Source organism: Mirounga angustirostris, unplaced genomic scaffold, assembly GCF_029215605.1.
Source record: "Mirounga angustirostris isolate CCGP_5_RB_7025 unplaced genomic scaffold, mMirAng1.0.hap1 SCAF_5, whole genome shotgun sequence".
In the NCBI taxonomy this organism is placed as follows: Eukaryota; Metazoa; Chordata; class Mammalia; order Carnivora; family Phocidae; genus Mirounga; species Mirounga angustirostris.
In genome coordinates, this window is record NW_026991713.1 from 52824373 (window position 1) to 52843043 (window position 18671).

Sequence of the window (18671 nt, forward strand, 5' to 3'; positions counted from 1 at the left end):
TTTCAACTCTACCACTTAATAGCTATGTAATACTGAGTAAGTTACTACTTCCACTAAATTTTTTTAATCTATGAAATGGAGATAATAATATACAGAAACAATCATATGTTAGAAAGTATCTGGCACATAGTAAGTCCTCATAAATGTTGCCTAGTATTACTTCCTCCTCCTCCTTCTGCTTATTGTAACCAAAATGTACACAGGAATCATGTGGCATTTAAAAGAATGTACAGATGTCCATGTCTCATAACCAAAGATTCTTATTCAGGAAGCCTAGAATGTGGTCCTAGCATTTGTATTTTTTAAAAACTCAACAGGACTCTTTTTTTTTTTAATTTTATTTATTTATCTGAACGAGTGAGCAAGCAAGACAGAGAGCACACAAGCAGGGGCAGAGGGAGAGGGAGAAGCAGACTCCCCTGCTGAGCAGAGAGCCAGATGCGGGACTCAATCCAAGGATCCCAGGATCATGATCTGAGCCAAAGGCAGATGCGTAATAGAAAAAACTCTACAGCAGACTTTGATGCACACAAAAGTTAGAGCCACCAGTGACGTGGTTAAGAATAAAGCTCTAGAATGATACATATGTGGGTTCAAATAAAACCTCTAACATTTACCAAATAGGTGATCCCAGGGAGATTAGTTAAGTTCTCTGTTTTCATATTTTATCTGTAAAAAAGAGGATACTACCACCAAACCTCACTGATTTGTTTCACATGATTAAATAAAATAATGTAAGTGCCTGACATATAGTAAACAATGAACAACAGTTGTTTTTTTTTTTTATTTTTGTCTCTGTTATACTGAGCTTGGTATATACAAATATCATCAACCCCACCTTCTTGTAGGGAAGAATTTGCAAACTTTACCATAAGCTACTTCCTCAACACATTAGCACAAATTCCTGAAATGAGGACCAAAAATGAGATAACTGGTCACTTTGAAGCTACAATAAAGGACATTGATATATACACCTTTAATCCCTATTCTAAGGATATATATATATATCACAGTGATAAAGTATTTTTAAGCAATGAAGAAAATTATACAAGTTTCTACTTATTTCAACATCTGCATATTTTATATTTTTTATAGAAAGCACAACTAAAAAATAAACTGTTTTATGCCTCCATTTAAAAATTTTTTATACTTGAATATTTATAAACTTTTATTTCTGTTTCTCATTTACACTTCACTTTACAAAATTGAATTCTATAATAGAAAAATGAGAACCCATTCTCAGGAATATAATCTCCATTCCAATGCATCTATGTTCTCAACAACCGTTCCCTCTAAAGCCTCCCTGAAATATCACATCTGCTCCTACCACTCTTCTGAAATTGTATTCTTCCAGGTTAACAATAAACTAATAATAATCAAATTTCCCATTTCTTCTCCATTCTCATTCTTCTTGACTTCTTATAACATTTTTCTCCTTTAATTTTCACAAAACTGCCCTTTTCTATCTAAATTATACCATTCCTTCAATATCCAACTCCAATCACAAATGAATTCATCTTGATTAATCTTAATTCCTTTACGAGAAACATGCACTAAAAACATCTTCCATAACAAGACACTAAAGATGCAGAAAGTAAGTCTCACATCACTTAATATCTATAACTTTATTTAAACTCTTAGACCACTTTAACTACCACTGAACCATGAGCTATTTGAAAGTAAAAATCTTATATTTCCTTTGTATTTCCTAGCAGAGTATCAGTACGTAGTAAATATACTGTGGTTACTGAGTGAATACATAAATTCTCAAGATACTACCATAGAAACTTGCTCAGATTTAATTAAGATACTCTATTAAAAATATATTTGTGTGTTAAGAGTTAATCTTAAAGATGTAGGACTACTAAAGATATCAAGAAATTGATTACTTCACTATATTTTGTATTACTCTTGCCTTAATTTGGAGTAAACTATAATACATATTTTCAAACACTTGCTTGTTTATGTAATTCTCTAGCTATGTATTATAATATACAAAACTTCTCCTAAATAAAACCCTATTGGTTAATCGTTAAATCAGTGTTACATATGACAAGCCACAGTATAAAGAAATATAATTTAGGTCTAGGCAGAAACAACATAATTTTGGATTCTCACAGGTATATGTTAAATAAGTTATAAAGCTGCACTCTCTGCTTTTTAATCATGTTCTGGGTATCTTCACTTATTTGTAAATGGTGACTTTATACTTATTTTAAAACACTGTATTTTAAATAATTTCTAAAATATAAATAAATCCATAGATTCCTGTGCTTCCCAATATAATAGAAATGATATTTTGAGCACAGAAAGAAATGTTCTTGAATGTCAATATTCAAAAGTACTGTTCTATTCATTTAGTCAATGAGCAAAGCAAAAATTTAATTTTCAAGGTAGGGAGAATCATTACCTTTAGAAAGAAATGATTAGCTCCTTATTTTCCATCCCAACGAAGGCAAGAGAAACTGAGACATATATATATTGCTTGATTTAAATCTTATATTGCCCCAATCATATTACAAATATTATTGTGACATTTTATGGAACTTATTTATAAATGTGGTATTGCCTTTATTCTTTATCAAAATGTTTCTTAAAATACTCAGTACCCAAGAGAAATAGACACAGTTTAAAATTATAATACATATTAGACATATCACAAACTACATCATGTCCTCTTCACTCCCCCCTTCAACAAATAACAACCCTACTCAACAGAATTGAGAGAGCCTGCAAGGTAAGCATTAGTCTCACTACTAAAATACTAAGATCATAATGAGTGTACATCTTATTTAACTCAATAGTGTACCATATTTAAAACAGAAAGAATATCACACCTTATTATTTCCATAGGCCATATCCATTGCTTCTAGGGATAAGGAGCAAAGTGCATTTATTAAATGGTGCAATGATACGTCATCAAGATACCTATAATGAAAATGAAGAAATAAAACATTCTGATCTAAAATATACACTAATAATATTTCTATCAATTTTAAAAACTGATTCTTACTGTGAGCTTTCAAACAATCTTGAAAGTATATTGGATATCACTGGTAAATCTGTCATCACTGCTGTTGTCAGAACCTAAGAGAAGAATACAATTAAATGTAACATAAGAACATTTCAGGAGGCACAAATTGAGTAAACTAACTAGAGCTTACTGTACTGGGTCCTTCTACAGCTCTCCCAGGTTTCAAGGCACCACCACTACTAGGCTTCAATCCCAGAATCCATACAAGATGCTGTAAAATTAAAGGAAAAAAAATAAAGAAATTTATAAAATTATAAAAATTCTAATAACTAAAATTAAAATCAGAAATAGGTTTCCAATAACTAAATTTAAGTTAGTAATTACTATTCATATACAATGCTTCTTATACCAAGCATAGGAGGTAGAACTTAAGCCATTAAGAGAAGCGTTCCATCACTTTGTACAATACAAGCCACCTCTTTTTTCCTTTCTAACTTTTCCTTCTTCCAACTTACTGCCTATTCTTCAGAACTGCCCAAAGCACCAACAGGCATTGCTTAATTTAACTGCTAGCACTTAGCTATAAAAACAACACTGACCTCTGACCCAGAACCTACAACATACCTGTAGAGTTGCCAAGACAAGTTGCCATGATGTTCCAAGCACAGCTCCATGGCAGTGTGCCAAGTTAAGTAAAGTCCTCATACACTGGATATTTTTGGAAGTGAGCTATATATATTTTTTTAAAAAGATATACTTGTAAGAACTGTTATACATTCTTGTAAAGCAGCATTATCATATTCAAATATTTTTTGAAATAAAAAAACAAAAATATTAAAATGGTTTTGGATGGTTTTGTACACAACAAAATAATTTGCTTAAAAGTTGTGTTATCATATATATATTAGAACGTCTCATAAGAGATTCCAGATGGGGAAGGTTAAGTAAAGAGTTTTAACAAATAATATAAAAGCTTACAGATTTTACTTTACTTGAAAACAAAAGCAGTGAAAGAGGTATAGCTAAACCGGTATCATGTCATACCAGTAGGTTTACATTATGATTTTGAAGATCAACCTGTAAACAAATATTAAAACTGCATAAAGGACAGTTTGACATTGACCTGGAGTCACACTGGCTGAATTCATGTCATGGAACTACCATAACCTTAGTCAAATTAACCTCTCTACCCATCATTTCATTTCTTTAGAATGTAAACAGCTGAGGGCATTAAATCAGATAAGATAAAATTCAATAAATCTTAGCTGCCATCATCATCATTATTATCATCATCATGGAGAATATATTTCTTTTAATTTGGTCCTTACTACTCATAATTCACTGGAAAATAATGTTTTAAGAATACCATAAGAAGAAATGGCATTTCATGGTTTGCACCTTCCTTTTTTTCTGATTCCTCCGAATTAGCATTTTGTAGAAATCAAATGCCTCAGAGTTGTTCTATATTAAAAGGAAACCATGTAAACTATTTTTATCCTAATTACATTATTTCAGAATATACCTGTAAGATATACATTATAGCCATGATCATGGTTGGAGCTAATCTTCTGTGATAGTTACTATTAAAAAGATGACTGAAATAAACTACTTTTCAGGGGGAAAAAAAAAGTTGTGTTATCATAACTGCTTATGATAATGTCAATTGCTAATGTCTTCTAAAGGTACCAATCGTCCAGGTAAAAAAGAGTAAATAACTATAGTGATAAAATTTGGCAAACATAAAAACAAAGGTATAAAAGGTGTGCTAAATAGTTGATAACAAAAATAAGAAAAGTACTTTACCATTACTGTCCCTTGAGGCTGGACTGCGAGAGGTTGACCCACTGCCACAACTTGCTGGTGAGATTCACTTGATGGACTTATCATCATAACACTTTGGCCCTGAATGGAATATGCTAGAACACAAAGGAAAGCTTAAATAATTAAGATTTACTTCTCACACTGCATTCAAAGTAATGTTAATTCTTTTTAAAAAATGTTTTATTTATTTGATAGAGAGAGAGACAGTGAGAAAGGGAACACAAACAAGGGGAGTGGGAGAGGGAGACGCAGGCTTCCCGCAGAGCAGGGAGCCCAATGCGGAGCCCGATCCCAGAACCCTGGGTTCATGACCTGAACTGAAGGCAGACGCTTAACAACTGAGCCACCCAGGGGCCCCAGTAATGTTATATTTTATTTTATTTTATTTTTTTAATTCATTTGAGAGAGAGAGTGCACACAAGCGGGGGTGGGGGGAAACAGAGGGAGAGGGGGAGGGAGAAGCAGACTCCCCACTCAGCAGGGAGCCCAATGCAGGGCTCGATCCCAGGACCTGAGCTGAAGGCAGGCGTTAACCGTCTGAGCCACCCAGGCGCCCCAGTAATGTTGTATTTTAAAACATTAATTTGATTAAACTAAGTTCAACTATGATACTTATGTAGTTACCTATTATCTATATGCAAACATTTTTAAAACTCAGGAGGTATAAAAACCAAGATAAGTTAAATAAATTTTAAGTAATTTTCTATATAACTTTTTAAAAATTATAAAACTTTGGCAGACTTCTTCACAAGCAAAACAGAATTAGGACACATTAAGTATTTTAACATTCATTCTCAATAAACTTTTCTAGTTAAAGTTAGAGGCCAATTTTCATGTTCTCAGTTTGAAAACTAAGTATCATATTGAAACAAATTTATATTACATGTAACAAACGAGTGTTTTCAAAGTATTCAACAAGAAAAAAACTGAAATGTTAATCTAAGTGGTTGCAAGCATTGTTGTTCTACAAGTTCTGTTAAAAAATAAATAAAAACGACCATTTCAACAGTATGATAGTTTACAAAAAACTTCCAGATTTTCTTCTATCTTCACAATTATTGTTTAAAATTGGTATTATTTTCCCCGCACCCCCATTGTTTTAAAGAGAGAGAAATAATTGAAGCTCCAGGTCATTAACTTCTCAATGAGGTCACAGTCAGTGAGTGAAACAGCAGAGGCTTGAACTCAGAATTTCTATAATCTTTTCTCTACACCATGTCATTCCACTAGATGAAAAAAACTGTGAATAAACTAAAGTCTTACATTTGTTGGAAAGTGTGGCTGCAGTGGTGGTATTCAGTACAGTAAGAGCATAATGGGGAGGCAGGGAACCTTTGCATATTGCAGTTATAAAGGCGTCTCTTGAAGTTACAAGGCCCAGTCTTCCACAAAGAGCAGCCATAGTCAATTCAGCTTTTAAAATATTCTCAGTGGCAGCTTCATCTGTGCTGAAAAGAGAAAGTATTTTATTTAACATGATCAATTTATGTTTAGTTATACTGCAAACATGACATGGAATTAGGTATTCAGTGAAGTTGTAAGAAAATCTATACAAAAATATGATCAAAATCAGTATACTTAGAAGGAATTTTAACTAATCAACATAATACCTGAAAATCTGAACTGGGTAAAAGCAATATATAATACATATATTCATTATTGAAGAAAATGGTCACGCACTCAAAAGAATCTAAAATATCAAGCATTTTTTTTTAAAGATTTTTATTTATTTATTTGAGAGAGAGAGAGAGAGAGAGAGAATTTATTTATTTGAGAGATAGAGAAGCAGACTCCCTGCTGAGCAGGAAGCCCAATGCGGAGCTTGATCCCAGGACCTAGAGATCATGACCTGAGCCACCCAGGTGCCCCAAAATATCAAGCATTTTAAAATCAGTAAATCCTGTCATTATGGAAAATAAATCAAAGGAATTGATAATTATCATCACTGTAAAAGTAGTAGAAAGGCTTGAAGTGAAAAAGGCATTCTGTAATTTTAGGATTATATTTTCCATTAAAACATCATGACAACTATTCTGGTAGGGAGCAGGGCAAGAATAGGATGAAGGAGAGGGAGGTGGCAAAAAAAGAATAATGTTCAACACATATTAAGAAATAATTTTAGGACCAATTTAAGTAACTACTTTCATGTTTGTTTCTTATTAACTGCCACATGCAATAAAAAAATTATAAAGACTTAATACCTGGCATCAAGGAGGAGTGAGAGAGCAGCAAGTAAACCACACCAGCAGGCATTCACCATTTCTTCCCAAACAGCTCTACTAACTTAAAGGACAAAAACATACAATACTTCATGATCATTATAGATAGCATAGTATTTGACAACACATCATTCTAAAACCTCCCTAAACTCTGGTTTCTCTTCAGATCGCATAAATCTTTCGCCTTCTAAAACCTCCTTAGTCATTTGATAATACATTACATATTTTATCAACTCAATTATTAAATACTAAAGCTCTAATAGTTAAAATACATTTGAAAAAATGAAAACTTAAAAACCACACCAGTTTCAGAATTCAGTTACGTCTTTAAACTAAGTTGTTTTAAAATATCAATGGTAGGATCAATGGTAGGATCGTTCAGGGGGTGTGTGTGTGTGTGTGTGTGTGTGTGTGTGTGTGTGTGTGTGTGAGAGAGAGAGAGAGAGAGAGAGAGAGAGATACCAGTTCCTATTCCCTTCCCCTTCATTGAGCCAAACTTGGCAGTGTAACAAGCTGTTCAGCCAGGAGATTGATTTCTATACACTGGGAATTGAGCAAATGAGTAAATCCACTGAATAAACTGGGACCAAGTTTCTCACTTTCGGAGAAGGTAGTTGAAAACATGCAAAGTTAAAAATAAGCCTTGTGGTATTAAACCAGAACTGGAGAAATCTCATTTAGACATTTTTAGACAAACATTTTTAAAATGTAAAGAGGTGTGTGTGTGTGTGTGTGTATTTCCTTTTCAAATAGTAAGAAGCACACAAGTGCCCATGTGTTAGTTTCTAAATACTAAACTAAAAAGAGTGAGGGCTCCTTAGAAAAATAACTGATTCCTGGGCTTGGCAAGAAAGATCCAAGATGAGCTTGGAACATTGTGTTGTGTCAGATAGTGAGATAGTGCTCAGAAAATGATAAAAGGACACAGTGGCCAGTTTGAAAGGGGTCCCACTGGCCATATCAGGAACAATCTGAGAGTTAAACCAAATAACGATAATCATATTGTAACCTTTCAAATAAAATAGAAATCCAAGAATCCATACTAATATAAATTGAGAAATTAAAAAAAATAAATGGGAGAGAAGGGAAAGCTCTCTCTCTTTTTTTTTTTTTTTTAAAGATTTTTATTTATTTATTTGCAAGAGAGAGAATGAGAGACAGAGAGCATGAGAGGGAGGAGGGTCAGAGGGAGAAGCAGACTCCCTGCCGAGCAGGGAGCCTGATGTGGGACTCGATCCTGGGACTCCAGGATCATGACCTGAGTCGAAGGCAGTCGCTTAACCAACTGAGCCACCCAGGCGCCCGGGAAAGCTCTCTTTTATAGTAGGGATCTCAAAGTATTTCTCCACAAAAAGTTCATAATTAATCTTACACTGAAGAAACCAGCCAGACACTGTATTAACCAAATGACAAAAGTTAACATTACCAATAATGAGACATACTGATAATTGTATGCTCCTGCTAGGTTGATAGACTATGTTTAACACAGCAATATTTTTATGGTAGCCCTAGCAAAAATGAGTAAATTGAATCTAATTATAAGGAAACAAAAGACAAACCTAAACTGACTAGCCTATACTCTTCAAAAATGTCAAGGTCATATAAGATAAGAAAAAACTAAGGAAGTGTTCTAGATTAAAGGATAGTATAGCAACATGGAACTAAATTCAACATGTGATCCAACATAAAAGACATTATTGGGTCAACTGGCAAAATTTGAATGAGGTCTGGGATAAGATAATACTGGGTTGATGCTAAATTTATGATGGGATTGTACTGTAGTTATGTTAGGAAACTGTCCATATTTTTCAGAAAACACTAAAGTATTAAGGGGTAGTGGAGCATTATGTTTGCAACTTATTCTCAAATAGGTCAGGAGAAAAGTATAGTGACATATATAAATAGAATGATAACACAAATAGGATAGTGTTAACAACTGGGAAGTCAGGGTGAAGGATATATGGGAACTTGAGTATTTCTGCAAATTTTCTGTAAATTTCAAATTATTTCAAAATAAAAATTAAAAATACAGACATCAATATACCTATTTCCTTATCCATTTGGTCTGATGTTGACTGTAATTCTTGCTGTTCTGATGACTGTGTTGGTGAAGAAGCTGCTTCAGTGGTAGTCTGATATTCTGTTTCAACCTCTCCTAACTCTCCTTCAATCATACTAGTGATTCCACGTACTAGGTCAAGCAAACAATGGAATGCCACAGACATAGCATAACCTTCTGGTATAGTTGGGGGCTCAACTTTGTCCAACATCTCTAGGCTGAAATTAAGAAAAAAACACTAATTAAAAGCCACGATAATGAAAATATATAAAAGTATTTGTAGTTCAGAGAAATGAAGAGCAACAGAATAGGAAAAGTCAATGGACATTACTGAGTTTGTTTCATTTGGAGAAGGGATCCTTTCTCAGTATTCTAAGAAACTGATTAGAAAAATTAAGGCCTGACCACTGCCATAACTAATTATTTTAACAATTTACTTTTTGCTCTCCCCCTAAATGTGCCAGTATTTTAATTGTTGGTATTAGAGAAATAAAGACTACATATAAAATAGAGTAAGACTAAATAGATTATAAAACTTCTCAAACTCTGACTTGGGTGCTTTCAAAATAAGGTACTATAAAATCAAATCAATCCTATAAACAGGAAGATATTTTCACACTGAGAAAGTATTACTGTGAGATATCTAGCTTAGCTATCACCTCAGACACAACCTGCCAACAGGGTAAGAATAATACTCAGAGCATTAATATGTCAAAGTTGAATTTTAGAGCAGTTTCTACCCCATAGTTAGAACAAAGCTTTCAAAAAGAAAGATAACAAATCTTTTGTCTTAAATCATGGCAAATAAGGAATTATGGTTTGAAATTCCTTAAAATTGAAATCCATCAAGATAATTCAATGGAAAAAAAAACTGGTGGTACTGGAAAAACTGCATATTCACATATAAATGAATGATGGTGGATCTTTACCTTGTACCATATACAAAAATTAATTCAAAATTAACCAATGACCTAAATATAAGAGCTAAAACTAAAAACTCTTAGAAGAACACACAGGCAAAAATCTTCATGAACTCACATTAGGTAATGATTTGTTAGGATACCAAAAGCACAAGCAACAAAGGAAAAAATAGATAAAACTGAATTAGTCAATATTAAAAACTATTGTGCTTCAAAGGCCACTATTAAGAAAATAAAAGACAACCCACAGAATAGAAAATTTTTGCAAATCATGTATCTGATAAGGGACTAAAGATCCAGAATATATAAGAACACTTACAACTAAATAATAAAAAGACAACCCAATTAAAAAGGAGCAAAGGATCTGAAAAGACATTTCTCCCGAGATGATATATAAATGGCCAATAAGCACGTGAATGAGATACTCAATGCCATCAGTATTTACAGAAATGCAAACTGAAATACGGTAAGATAACATTTAATGTCCACTAGGATGGCTATGATCAAAAGACTATAACAATAATCAAAAGACAGTAAAAGTACTGTTGAGGATGTGGAGAAATTTGAACCCCCAAACACTGTTGGTAGGAATATAAAATGGTACAATCAGTTGGGAAAATAGTTTGGCAGTTCTTCAAAAAGTTAAACATAGAATAACACATGACTCAGCAATTCTACTCCTAGGTATATACCCATGAGAAATGAAAACATATGTCTAAGCAAAAACTTGTACACAAATGCTCATAGCAGCATTATCTCTAAAAGCCAAAAAGTGGAAGCAATCCAAATACCCATCAATTGATGGAGAAACAAAATACAGTACATCCATAAATTAGAGTATTATTCAGCCATAAAAAGAAATGAAGTACTGATACATCCTACAACACAGATGAACCTTCAAAACATGCTGAAAGAAGCCTGAAAGAGTATTTATTGTATGATTACATTTATATGAAATATCCATAATAAGCAAATCAGTAGAAATGCAAAACAGGTTAGTGATTGCTAGGGGAATGGGAAAGGGAGACTGGGGAATGACTGATAATGAGTATGGGTTTCTTGCTGGGATGATGAAAAAGTCCTGGAATTAAAGGTGATTATTGTTAGACACCTTTTGAATACAGTAAAACCATAAAATGTATACTGTGAAAGGCTGAATTTTATGGTATGTGGATTACATCTCAAAAACAAAATTGAAATCACTAAAGATTACAGTAAGTTAATAAAAGAGATTTCCAACCTCAAATTCTAAAAGTTGCTGAATCATAATCAAGACTGGAGGTAGGTAATTTGTAAAGAAATGCAAAACTCAGAATAAACAATAACAACACCTATAAATAGCTACCATTTGTTGTGTAATAACTCTTGGCCTGGAACTCTAGGGATTTTTTGATGTATATTATCTTGTTTAACTCCTCACAAACCCCTAAAAGATACAGATGATGAAACTAAGGACTAAGGTGACACAGTTATCCATCAACAGTTCTTAACCCAAGTCTGACTCTAAAGCCTATCAATTTAACCCCTAGTATGTGCCAGCTCCGAGGATTTTAAAATTTAGGTAATCAATAAAGATATAGTTATATTACTGATCAAAAGAGATCTAAGCTCAAACAAGGAGGTAAAGTTTATGGGTTTAATCATTGCCAAGCCAGTGAGCCTTTCAGAGCCACACATTAAGTCTACGAGTGCTAAGCATTTTTTCAGACAAATCTCTATTCTCAAAGAACAAATGATCTACTGAGCAAATGCATCTAAAACAAAGAAAGTAATCCTAAGTATTCCAAACTCTAAATCCCAAATTCTATGGTAAAGACCTTAAGTGCTAGAATAGGTAAGAGAAAAAGGTGATTTATGCTTATTTTTATTTATACCACAACCTAAAACAAAGCCCACACTTTCTTCCCTCAATATCTCAGTGGTATTTTATTAGAACTAGTACATAAATACCAGTTTTAGATAAACGTAACCCATTTATTTAAGTATTTTTAAATTTAAGGTAAAGTTGCAAAACTGTCGCAAGCCCAACTTTGAAAGGAGCCATAGTGTAATCAATCAGAAAGAATATGTCAACAATACTTAGGTCAAAACTACTTCTGTCTTACATTACTTAAGTTTTCAAATGATTATATACTTAAAAAGTCAATAAAAGAACAGAATACACAATCAAGATTTACATGTATGCCTTCAAAGAAAATACTGAAAATAACTTTATACTGAATCTCACAGCAAATGAATGAATAAAAGATGCCAATTCAACAGGGAGGCTTCAATGGAAACCTACTAATCCATGTGCAAAAGAAAACCCAATATTTTCTGGCTATTTTTGATTTCAGAGGTGAGTAATCTCAGTGTTTATAGCACTAAAAAAAACCCACTATTTATATGTTCCTTTAGAGATTTAGTCCTAAGTTTGCCTTCAAGTGAAATAATGTGCTGTACTCAAAATCACAGTATTTAGTAGCAGAACTAGTTAAAATCCAACTCGCTTAATTTGTAAGGACTAAATTATCAATAAACAATTGGTTTCAGACTTCCATTAATAAAAAAGTAATTCATATAACTTTGCCAAGTATTTACTCTCTTGTCATTCATTTGTTTTAATTTTTCTTCTTCAAGCACACATCTTCACTCTCTCACTTTAATTATGTTATTTTGCTCAAACTTGTTTCCTTAGAGATAATTTCTGTCACTCTCTATCCCCTTAATTTGTTTTTTCTTCAAAGAATTAACCACTACCCAAGGTGATATTATATGTTTATTTGAACCTTTACTATCTCACTCACTAAAATGTAAGCTAAATGAGGGCAACTAGTTTCATGTTGGGGATTTTTCAATTTATAAAATGAGGTGGGGAAATGCATGAGATTATTGTCTCCTTCAGTGCTAGAAATCTGATTTCTTTTAAATTTGATAGTCTAGTGTACTAGAGCACTAGCCTTTGTAGCAAACAAAAGCTTATATGAAACTATGTAACTTTAGTATCTTTTAAATGACTAAGAATAACAATGAATTTTAGTTAAATATTTCAGTCCTCTATGATTCTATACTTTCATAATTATAGGCAAAATAAAGCTGAACAGCAAAATACTATGATTATACTATGCAGACTGACATACCATATAAATTTATCATTTAAACTAGTCAGAGTGGGGGCTGGGCACATGCATGCAGGGGAGTGGGAGACATAGGCCTCCAGTTATGGAATGAGTAAGTGATGGGAATAAAGGGCACAGCATAAGGAATATAGTCAATGGTATTGTAACAGTAATGTAAGAGGACAGATGGCAGCTATATTTGTGGTGAACACAACATAATGTATAAACTTGTCAAATCATTATTGTATACTATTGTATACATAAGTATACGATATGTATACTTATGTAATGTGTGTCAACTATATCCAAATTTAAACAAACAAACAACTAGTCAGACACTCTGCTTCACACTTTGAGTTCTGATTACTTGTCATCGGAATACTGTTTCAATTATACATGCCAAGCATTCAAAATGTATTAGTTGACTGCTTAATAGTAACTACAGTAGTGTTAAATCTCTGTAGGATTGATTGCTTTATCTCTGTAGCACTGTAGTTCACTCCGACTTAAGAAAAATCAACAATACACTGCCAAATATGTATTTGTTAAACTGAAATGACTAATGACAATAAAAATAACACATATGGAATCCATTAAACACTTTAAGTTAATTAAACTAAAAGTACTGTGTGTTAAACTCTAAAAACGTAATTAGCTACACAGTTAAAATAACTTTTCTCACCTATAGAATCCTGAAAGGTAGATATATCACTACTCTCATTTTATAGGTAAAGAAACTGAGATTTTAAAAAAAGTTAACTAATTTGCTGCTGGTGACTCAGTTAGTATTAGAAGACCTAAGTCCAAAGTCATATACTTAAATCGAAAAGCCATATAAAACAGCTAAATAGGTCCTCAGGTAAAGAAATCACATTTTGTTTCATTACTGTTAACACTAACACATCAGTAAATAGTACAAAAGAAAACAACAAAATCCAATCCTACGTAAAATTCTCAACATGTGACAAGAGAAAATTAGTTCTAAACTGCATTAGAATTACTAGGTTTAAAATTCAAAATATAATGCAGAAACATTTTAGGATAAAATAATCCCAATGGCATCATTCATTACAAAATAAAGCTACTACTACTTACTAGGTGGCTTTTGCACTGCCTTGTACTGTTATAGTTAGAATAGGTATCCAAGTTCCTCTATATTCAAATGCTGGTAGCAAGGTAACACCACCAATCCCCAACATTCCTGAGTTAGCTGGTGCTGAGACGGGGCCACCTGAGTTATTGTTTCCTATTAGATAAGGGGAAGAAAGCAAAGATACCAATTGACTAGTTAATTACAAATCCATAATACACAAACATCTGTTCAAATTAAAAAAATTTGTTCTAGGGGCGCCTGGGTGGCTCAGTCGTTAAGCGTCTGCCTTCGGCTCAGGTCATGATCCCAGGGTCCTGGGATCAAGCCCCACGTCGGGCTCCCTGCTCGGCAGGAAGCCTGCTTCTCCCTCTCTCCCTGTGTCTCTGTCAAATAATAAATAAAATATTTTTTTAAAAAAATTTGTTCTATAAGAATGGATACTGCACGAATAAATGAAGTTTATCAATCCTGTTTTGGCTATTAGAGACTTTATTTCCCCAGAACACCACTTCCTTTTTTATAAAAAAGGTACTAATAAGTAAAACTACTGACAAAAACTTTATAATACACCTTTTGTTAGACCATTTTTTATCAGAAGTGAAAATTAAGAATTAAGAAATCATTAATCAGACAGTAAAAAGTAGAAGATAAATATAAAAAAGGCAAAGAGAAACAAGAAGCCATATGTTGATTTCCAAACAAGCTTAAATCAAGTTTACCTATTTTGTTAAAAGAGAGACTAATAGACCTCCTAAGGTGGTGAACCAGATTCTTTTGAGAGGCACAAAACAAAGATCCTTTTTTTTTTTTTAAGATTTTATTTATTTATTTGAGAGAGAGACAGAGAGAGCACAAGCAAGGGGAGGGGCAAAGGGAGAGGGAGAAGCAGGCTCTCTGGGATCATGACCTGAGCCAAAGGCAGACACTTAACTGACTGAGCCACCCAGGTGCCCCAAAATGAAGATCCTTCTAAAATGAATATAAGCATCTAAACTCTTATTCTTATGTAATTAGAGAAACTGAAAGTATACCAGAGAAGGAAATATATTCTGGAAAGAACTAAACATAGCTGCCTCAATGAGACTGAATATTCTTTAAGTGTAAGTCTTTACTACCAATACATTTAGGTAATCCAAATTTCTCTAGTCACAAAATTTCTATAAAATATCCTCTCAGAGGGCGCCTGGGTGGCTCAGATGGTTAAGCGTCTGCCTTTGGCTCAGGTCATGATCCCAGGGTCCTGGGATCGAGTCCCACATCGGGGTCCCGGCTCAGCGGGGAGCCTGCTTCTCCCTCTGACCCTCTCCCCTCTCATGCTGTTTCCTTCTCGCTCGCTCTCTAAAAAATAAATAAAATCTTTAAAAATAAAATAAAATAAAATAAAAATAAAATATCCTCTCAGAATAGTGAATACAGTAAATCATGGCAGAATATTAAAAAACAAAATATGAATTAGCCTTTACCAGCTTGGTTTGTTGTAGCAGGATTTCCAGTAGGAGGGACAAGAAACAACGACTGTATAAAAGATCCCAGGGCATTCACAATGTCACGAAAAACCTTGGTAGAATGCTGTTTCATATCATAGGACTGACAAAATGACCTGTAAAATAATTTTAAATGTTTCTGAGAAAAACAGCAATTAATATTGATATATCAGTCTATACTTAAAACTTCATCACACCTGAGTGATTTTACTAAGTTAGTACAAAGGTTCAGACTGAGGTTAATGTTATAAAAAAAAATCATCTTGGCTATATTAACCAATAAATTTGGATTGATGGCAATTACTACCCATATTTTTTTGCCCACCTCTCAGTTGCTTACCACGCTCACACCACTACTGCTCCATATACATAATATATACAATTTTGTTTAGAAATCACTAATACTTGGGAATAAATATTTAAACTCTTCCTACTAGCAAACATTAACCTATCTATTTAACAAAATATTACTGTGGTTTTACCTTAAGAGCTGAGGCTGCACACAGAGTCTGTGTATTGATTCTACTGCAACAGCTCGTAACCATTGTGGTTTATCTGCATCCAGAAATTTCACCAGAAGTGACAGAAATATCTCACATTCAGTTACCTAAAAAAAAAATTTTTTTAATAGTATTTCTTTAAATCTAAGATCAGAATTTATAAATTACATTCTTTGTTCTTAGTGTTATGGACAAACCAATAAAATCTTCCAATTTTAAATAAATTAAAATTCATTTAATGGGGAGTAGAGAAAAAAAAGGGAAAAGCAGTTATATGGGGAAAGCTAACAGTAAAAATAATCAGTCTCTCTCTACGTCCCTGCAAACACACACTAGAGATCTGCTAACATGGTTAATCTATTACCCTTATTCTTTAGAAAGCACTATGCACCATCACACCATCCTCATTCCTGGCGGGTAGCATGTATCATGTAAACAGCTGATAGGATGTATGTTCTTCTCTTCAATAATACCACAAGTTTTTCCATATGTTCTTTTGCTGCTTAAACAAAGAGGCAATAAGCCTAAGCACGTTTAATATATATTTTCTAGTAGGAAAACAAAAAGGAATCTGTAGCACTTGACAGGTATAAATACATAAAGTATTTAGAATAAGGCCTGGTACATAGTTTTGCTTTATAAGTATTAGCTATCATTACCATTATTAATATAAACCATCTTCTCTGCACGCTCTTTGTAAATAAAAATGTTTGAAGCACATTCTCAACATTATGTATTAAATGTCTAATAAATGAGGGGTGCTTGGGTGGCTCAGTTGTTAAGCATCTGCCTTTGGCTCAGGTCATGATTCCAGGATTGAGCCCCATATCGGGCTCCCTGCTCAGCGGGAAGCCTGCTTCCCCTCTCCCACTCCCTCTGCTTGTGTTCCCTCTCTCACTGTCTCTCTCTCTCTCTCTGTCAAATAAATAAAATCTTAAAAAAATGAAAATAAAAAAATAAATGTCTAATAAATGAATAAACGACCAAAAAGAAATTAAGTTTTTCAAAGGTTAATGGATTACGTCTGTTGTACACTAACTTAGGACAGAGCAGGAGCTCTGGGAGCTAAGAACCTGACACTCTGATCACTAAGCCAAACTGAACCCTCCTTTTAGCTGGGGGTACCCTGAAATGAGCGGGCATCACTTCGGGCAAGAAATTTCAGGAATAGTGGCCCTCAGGATGTTTACCCAAAGCCTTAGCAGCTGGTATTCTCTAATGCCTTTCAGTACTGTTAACTGAATGCTTAAAATTAGGACATAATCATGAGGATAAAGCAGGCAGGATAACTGAAAACTTTATCCGTGGACTGCTATGATTGGGGAAGTCATAAAACAGAGGTTTAGCACTGTCCTAATCATGAGACAGTTGAAAAGCACTAGATCAGAAATCAGATAGGCTCAGCTTCTTTATCCACCAAATGAGTGGATGACAAGCTACATAACCTTCTTATAAATAAAGGATAAAAATATCTACATCTTTTTGAGAAATCAAATGAGAAAACTGTAAGAATAAAAACATCCCCTAGGGGCGCCTGGGTGGCTCAGTTGGTTAAACGGCTGCCTTCGGCTCAGGTCATGATCCCAGGGCCCTGCGATCAAGCCCCGCATGGAGCCCGCATCGGGCTCCCTGCTCAGTGGGGAGCCTGCTTCTCCTTCTCCTGCTCCCCCTGTTTGCTCTCTCTCTAATAAAAAAAAAAAAAAGTCTTTAAAAACATCCCCTAAACATGATAAAATGCCATGCAAATGCAGAGCACATTATTTTTTCTAAACAAATGATCCTTTTAGTAACGAACTGAAAAAGAATCATGCTGGTGACTCACTATGCAAATTGTATCTACTACAGTTTTAACATTAGTGGGTCCTCCAAATGTACACTACCTACTTTAGAGTGAAAGTGAAATATAAATGTGGTAGAACTGAAGGCTTATCAGCTAGGTTTTGAGGCCAGAAAACAAAGGCTCTCAGAAACATCATTATATCACAGCCAAAAGAAACACTGTTATAAAACTTGCCTTGAAGAGTATATCATTTTCTCTCCTGTGGGAGGCAGACTACAGCACATATTAAACAATAAATTTATACTGTAGCCACTAAAACCTCACGATTTGGGTAAAGGAGAGCCTCTCTCCTGAGGTCTGGCACTCTGTTCTCCCTTTCTCCCTCCTTGCCAAGTGTGAAAGTCTGATCACAGAACCCGTGTTGAGGTCACTGCATTGTTCTCAAGGGCATCAATGGAGGGCGCCTGCTGTGAATCTGTTAAGCCTTTTCCCCAAGAAGTTGAACTCATAGGGAAACAGATATTAAGATTGGTATCTATGGCCTAAGTCCAATTCCTTGTGGCATGAAGATACTTCATGAACTCCACTGTAAGCATGAAGAGTGATGAATGTCTCTGAATTCGTAGTCTTTTGGTAATGCATAGTAGTCAAGAGACAACTGATGCTTAAGATTAATCAAAGTCATCCTGATAGAAATTCTAATCACAGTATCACATGGATTTC

The 18671-nt window shown here is 34.0% G+C and overlaps 1 protein-coding gene across 9 annotated transcripts in view; it reads right to left on the bottom strand.

The window, feature by feature from the left end:
- The window catches only part of MON2 (MON2 homolog, regulator of endosome-to-Golgi trafficking), a 112165-nt gene that overhangs the window by 53677 nt on the left and 39817 nt on the right, over positions 1-18671 (bottom strand). For all 9 annotated transcript variants that reach the window (XR_008505959.1, XR_008505960.2, XM_054506948.2 and 6 more), the window contains 11 exons: positions 16151-16275; positions 15648-15784; positions 14187-14337; positions 9059-9291; positions 6997-7078; positions 6059-6243; positions 4778-4890; positions 3599-3703; positions 3165-3245; positions 3014-3087; positions 2838-2928 (listed from right to left, as the gene is read on the bottom strand). Coding sequence is in view for 7 of the 9 variants with exons in the window: in XM_054506948.2 (XP_054362923.1) it covers positions 2838-2928; positions 3014-3087; positions 3165-3245; positions 3599-3703; positions 4778-4890; positions 6059-6243; positions 6997-7078; positions 9059-9291; positions 14187-14337; positions 15648-15784; positions 16151-16275 (1377 nt within the window). In the remaining 2 variants the exon portion in view is untranslated. The remainder of the gene's footprint in view (positions 1-2837; positions 2929-3013; positions 3088-3164; positions 3246-3598; positions 3704-4777; positions 4891-6058; positions 6244-6996; positions 7079-9058; positions 9292-14186; positions 14338-15647; positions 15785-16150; positions 16276-18671) is intronic.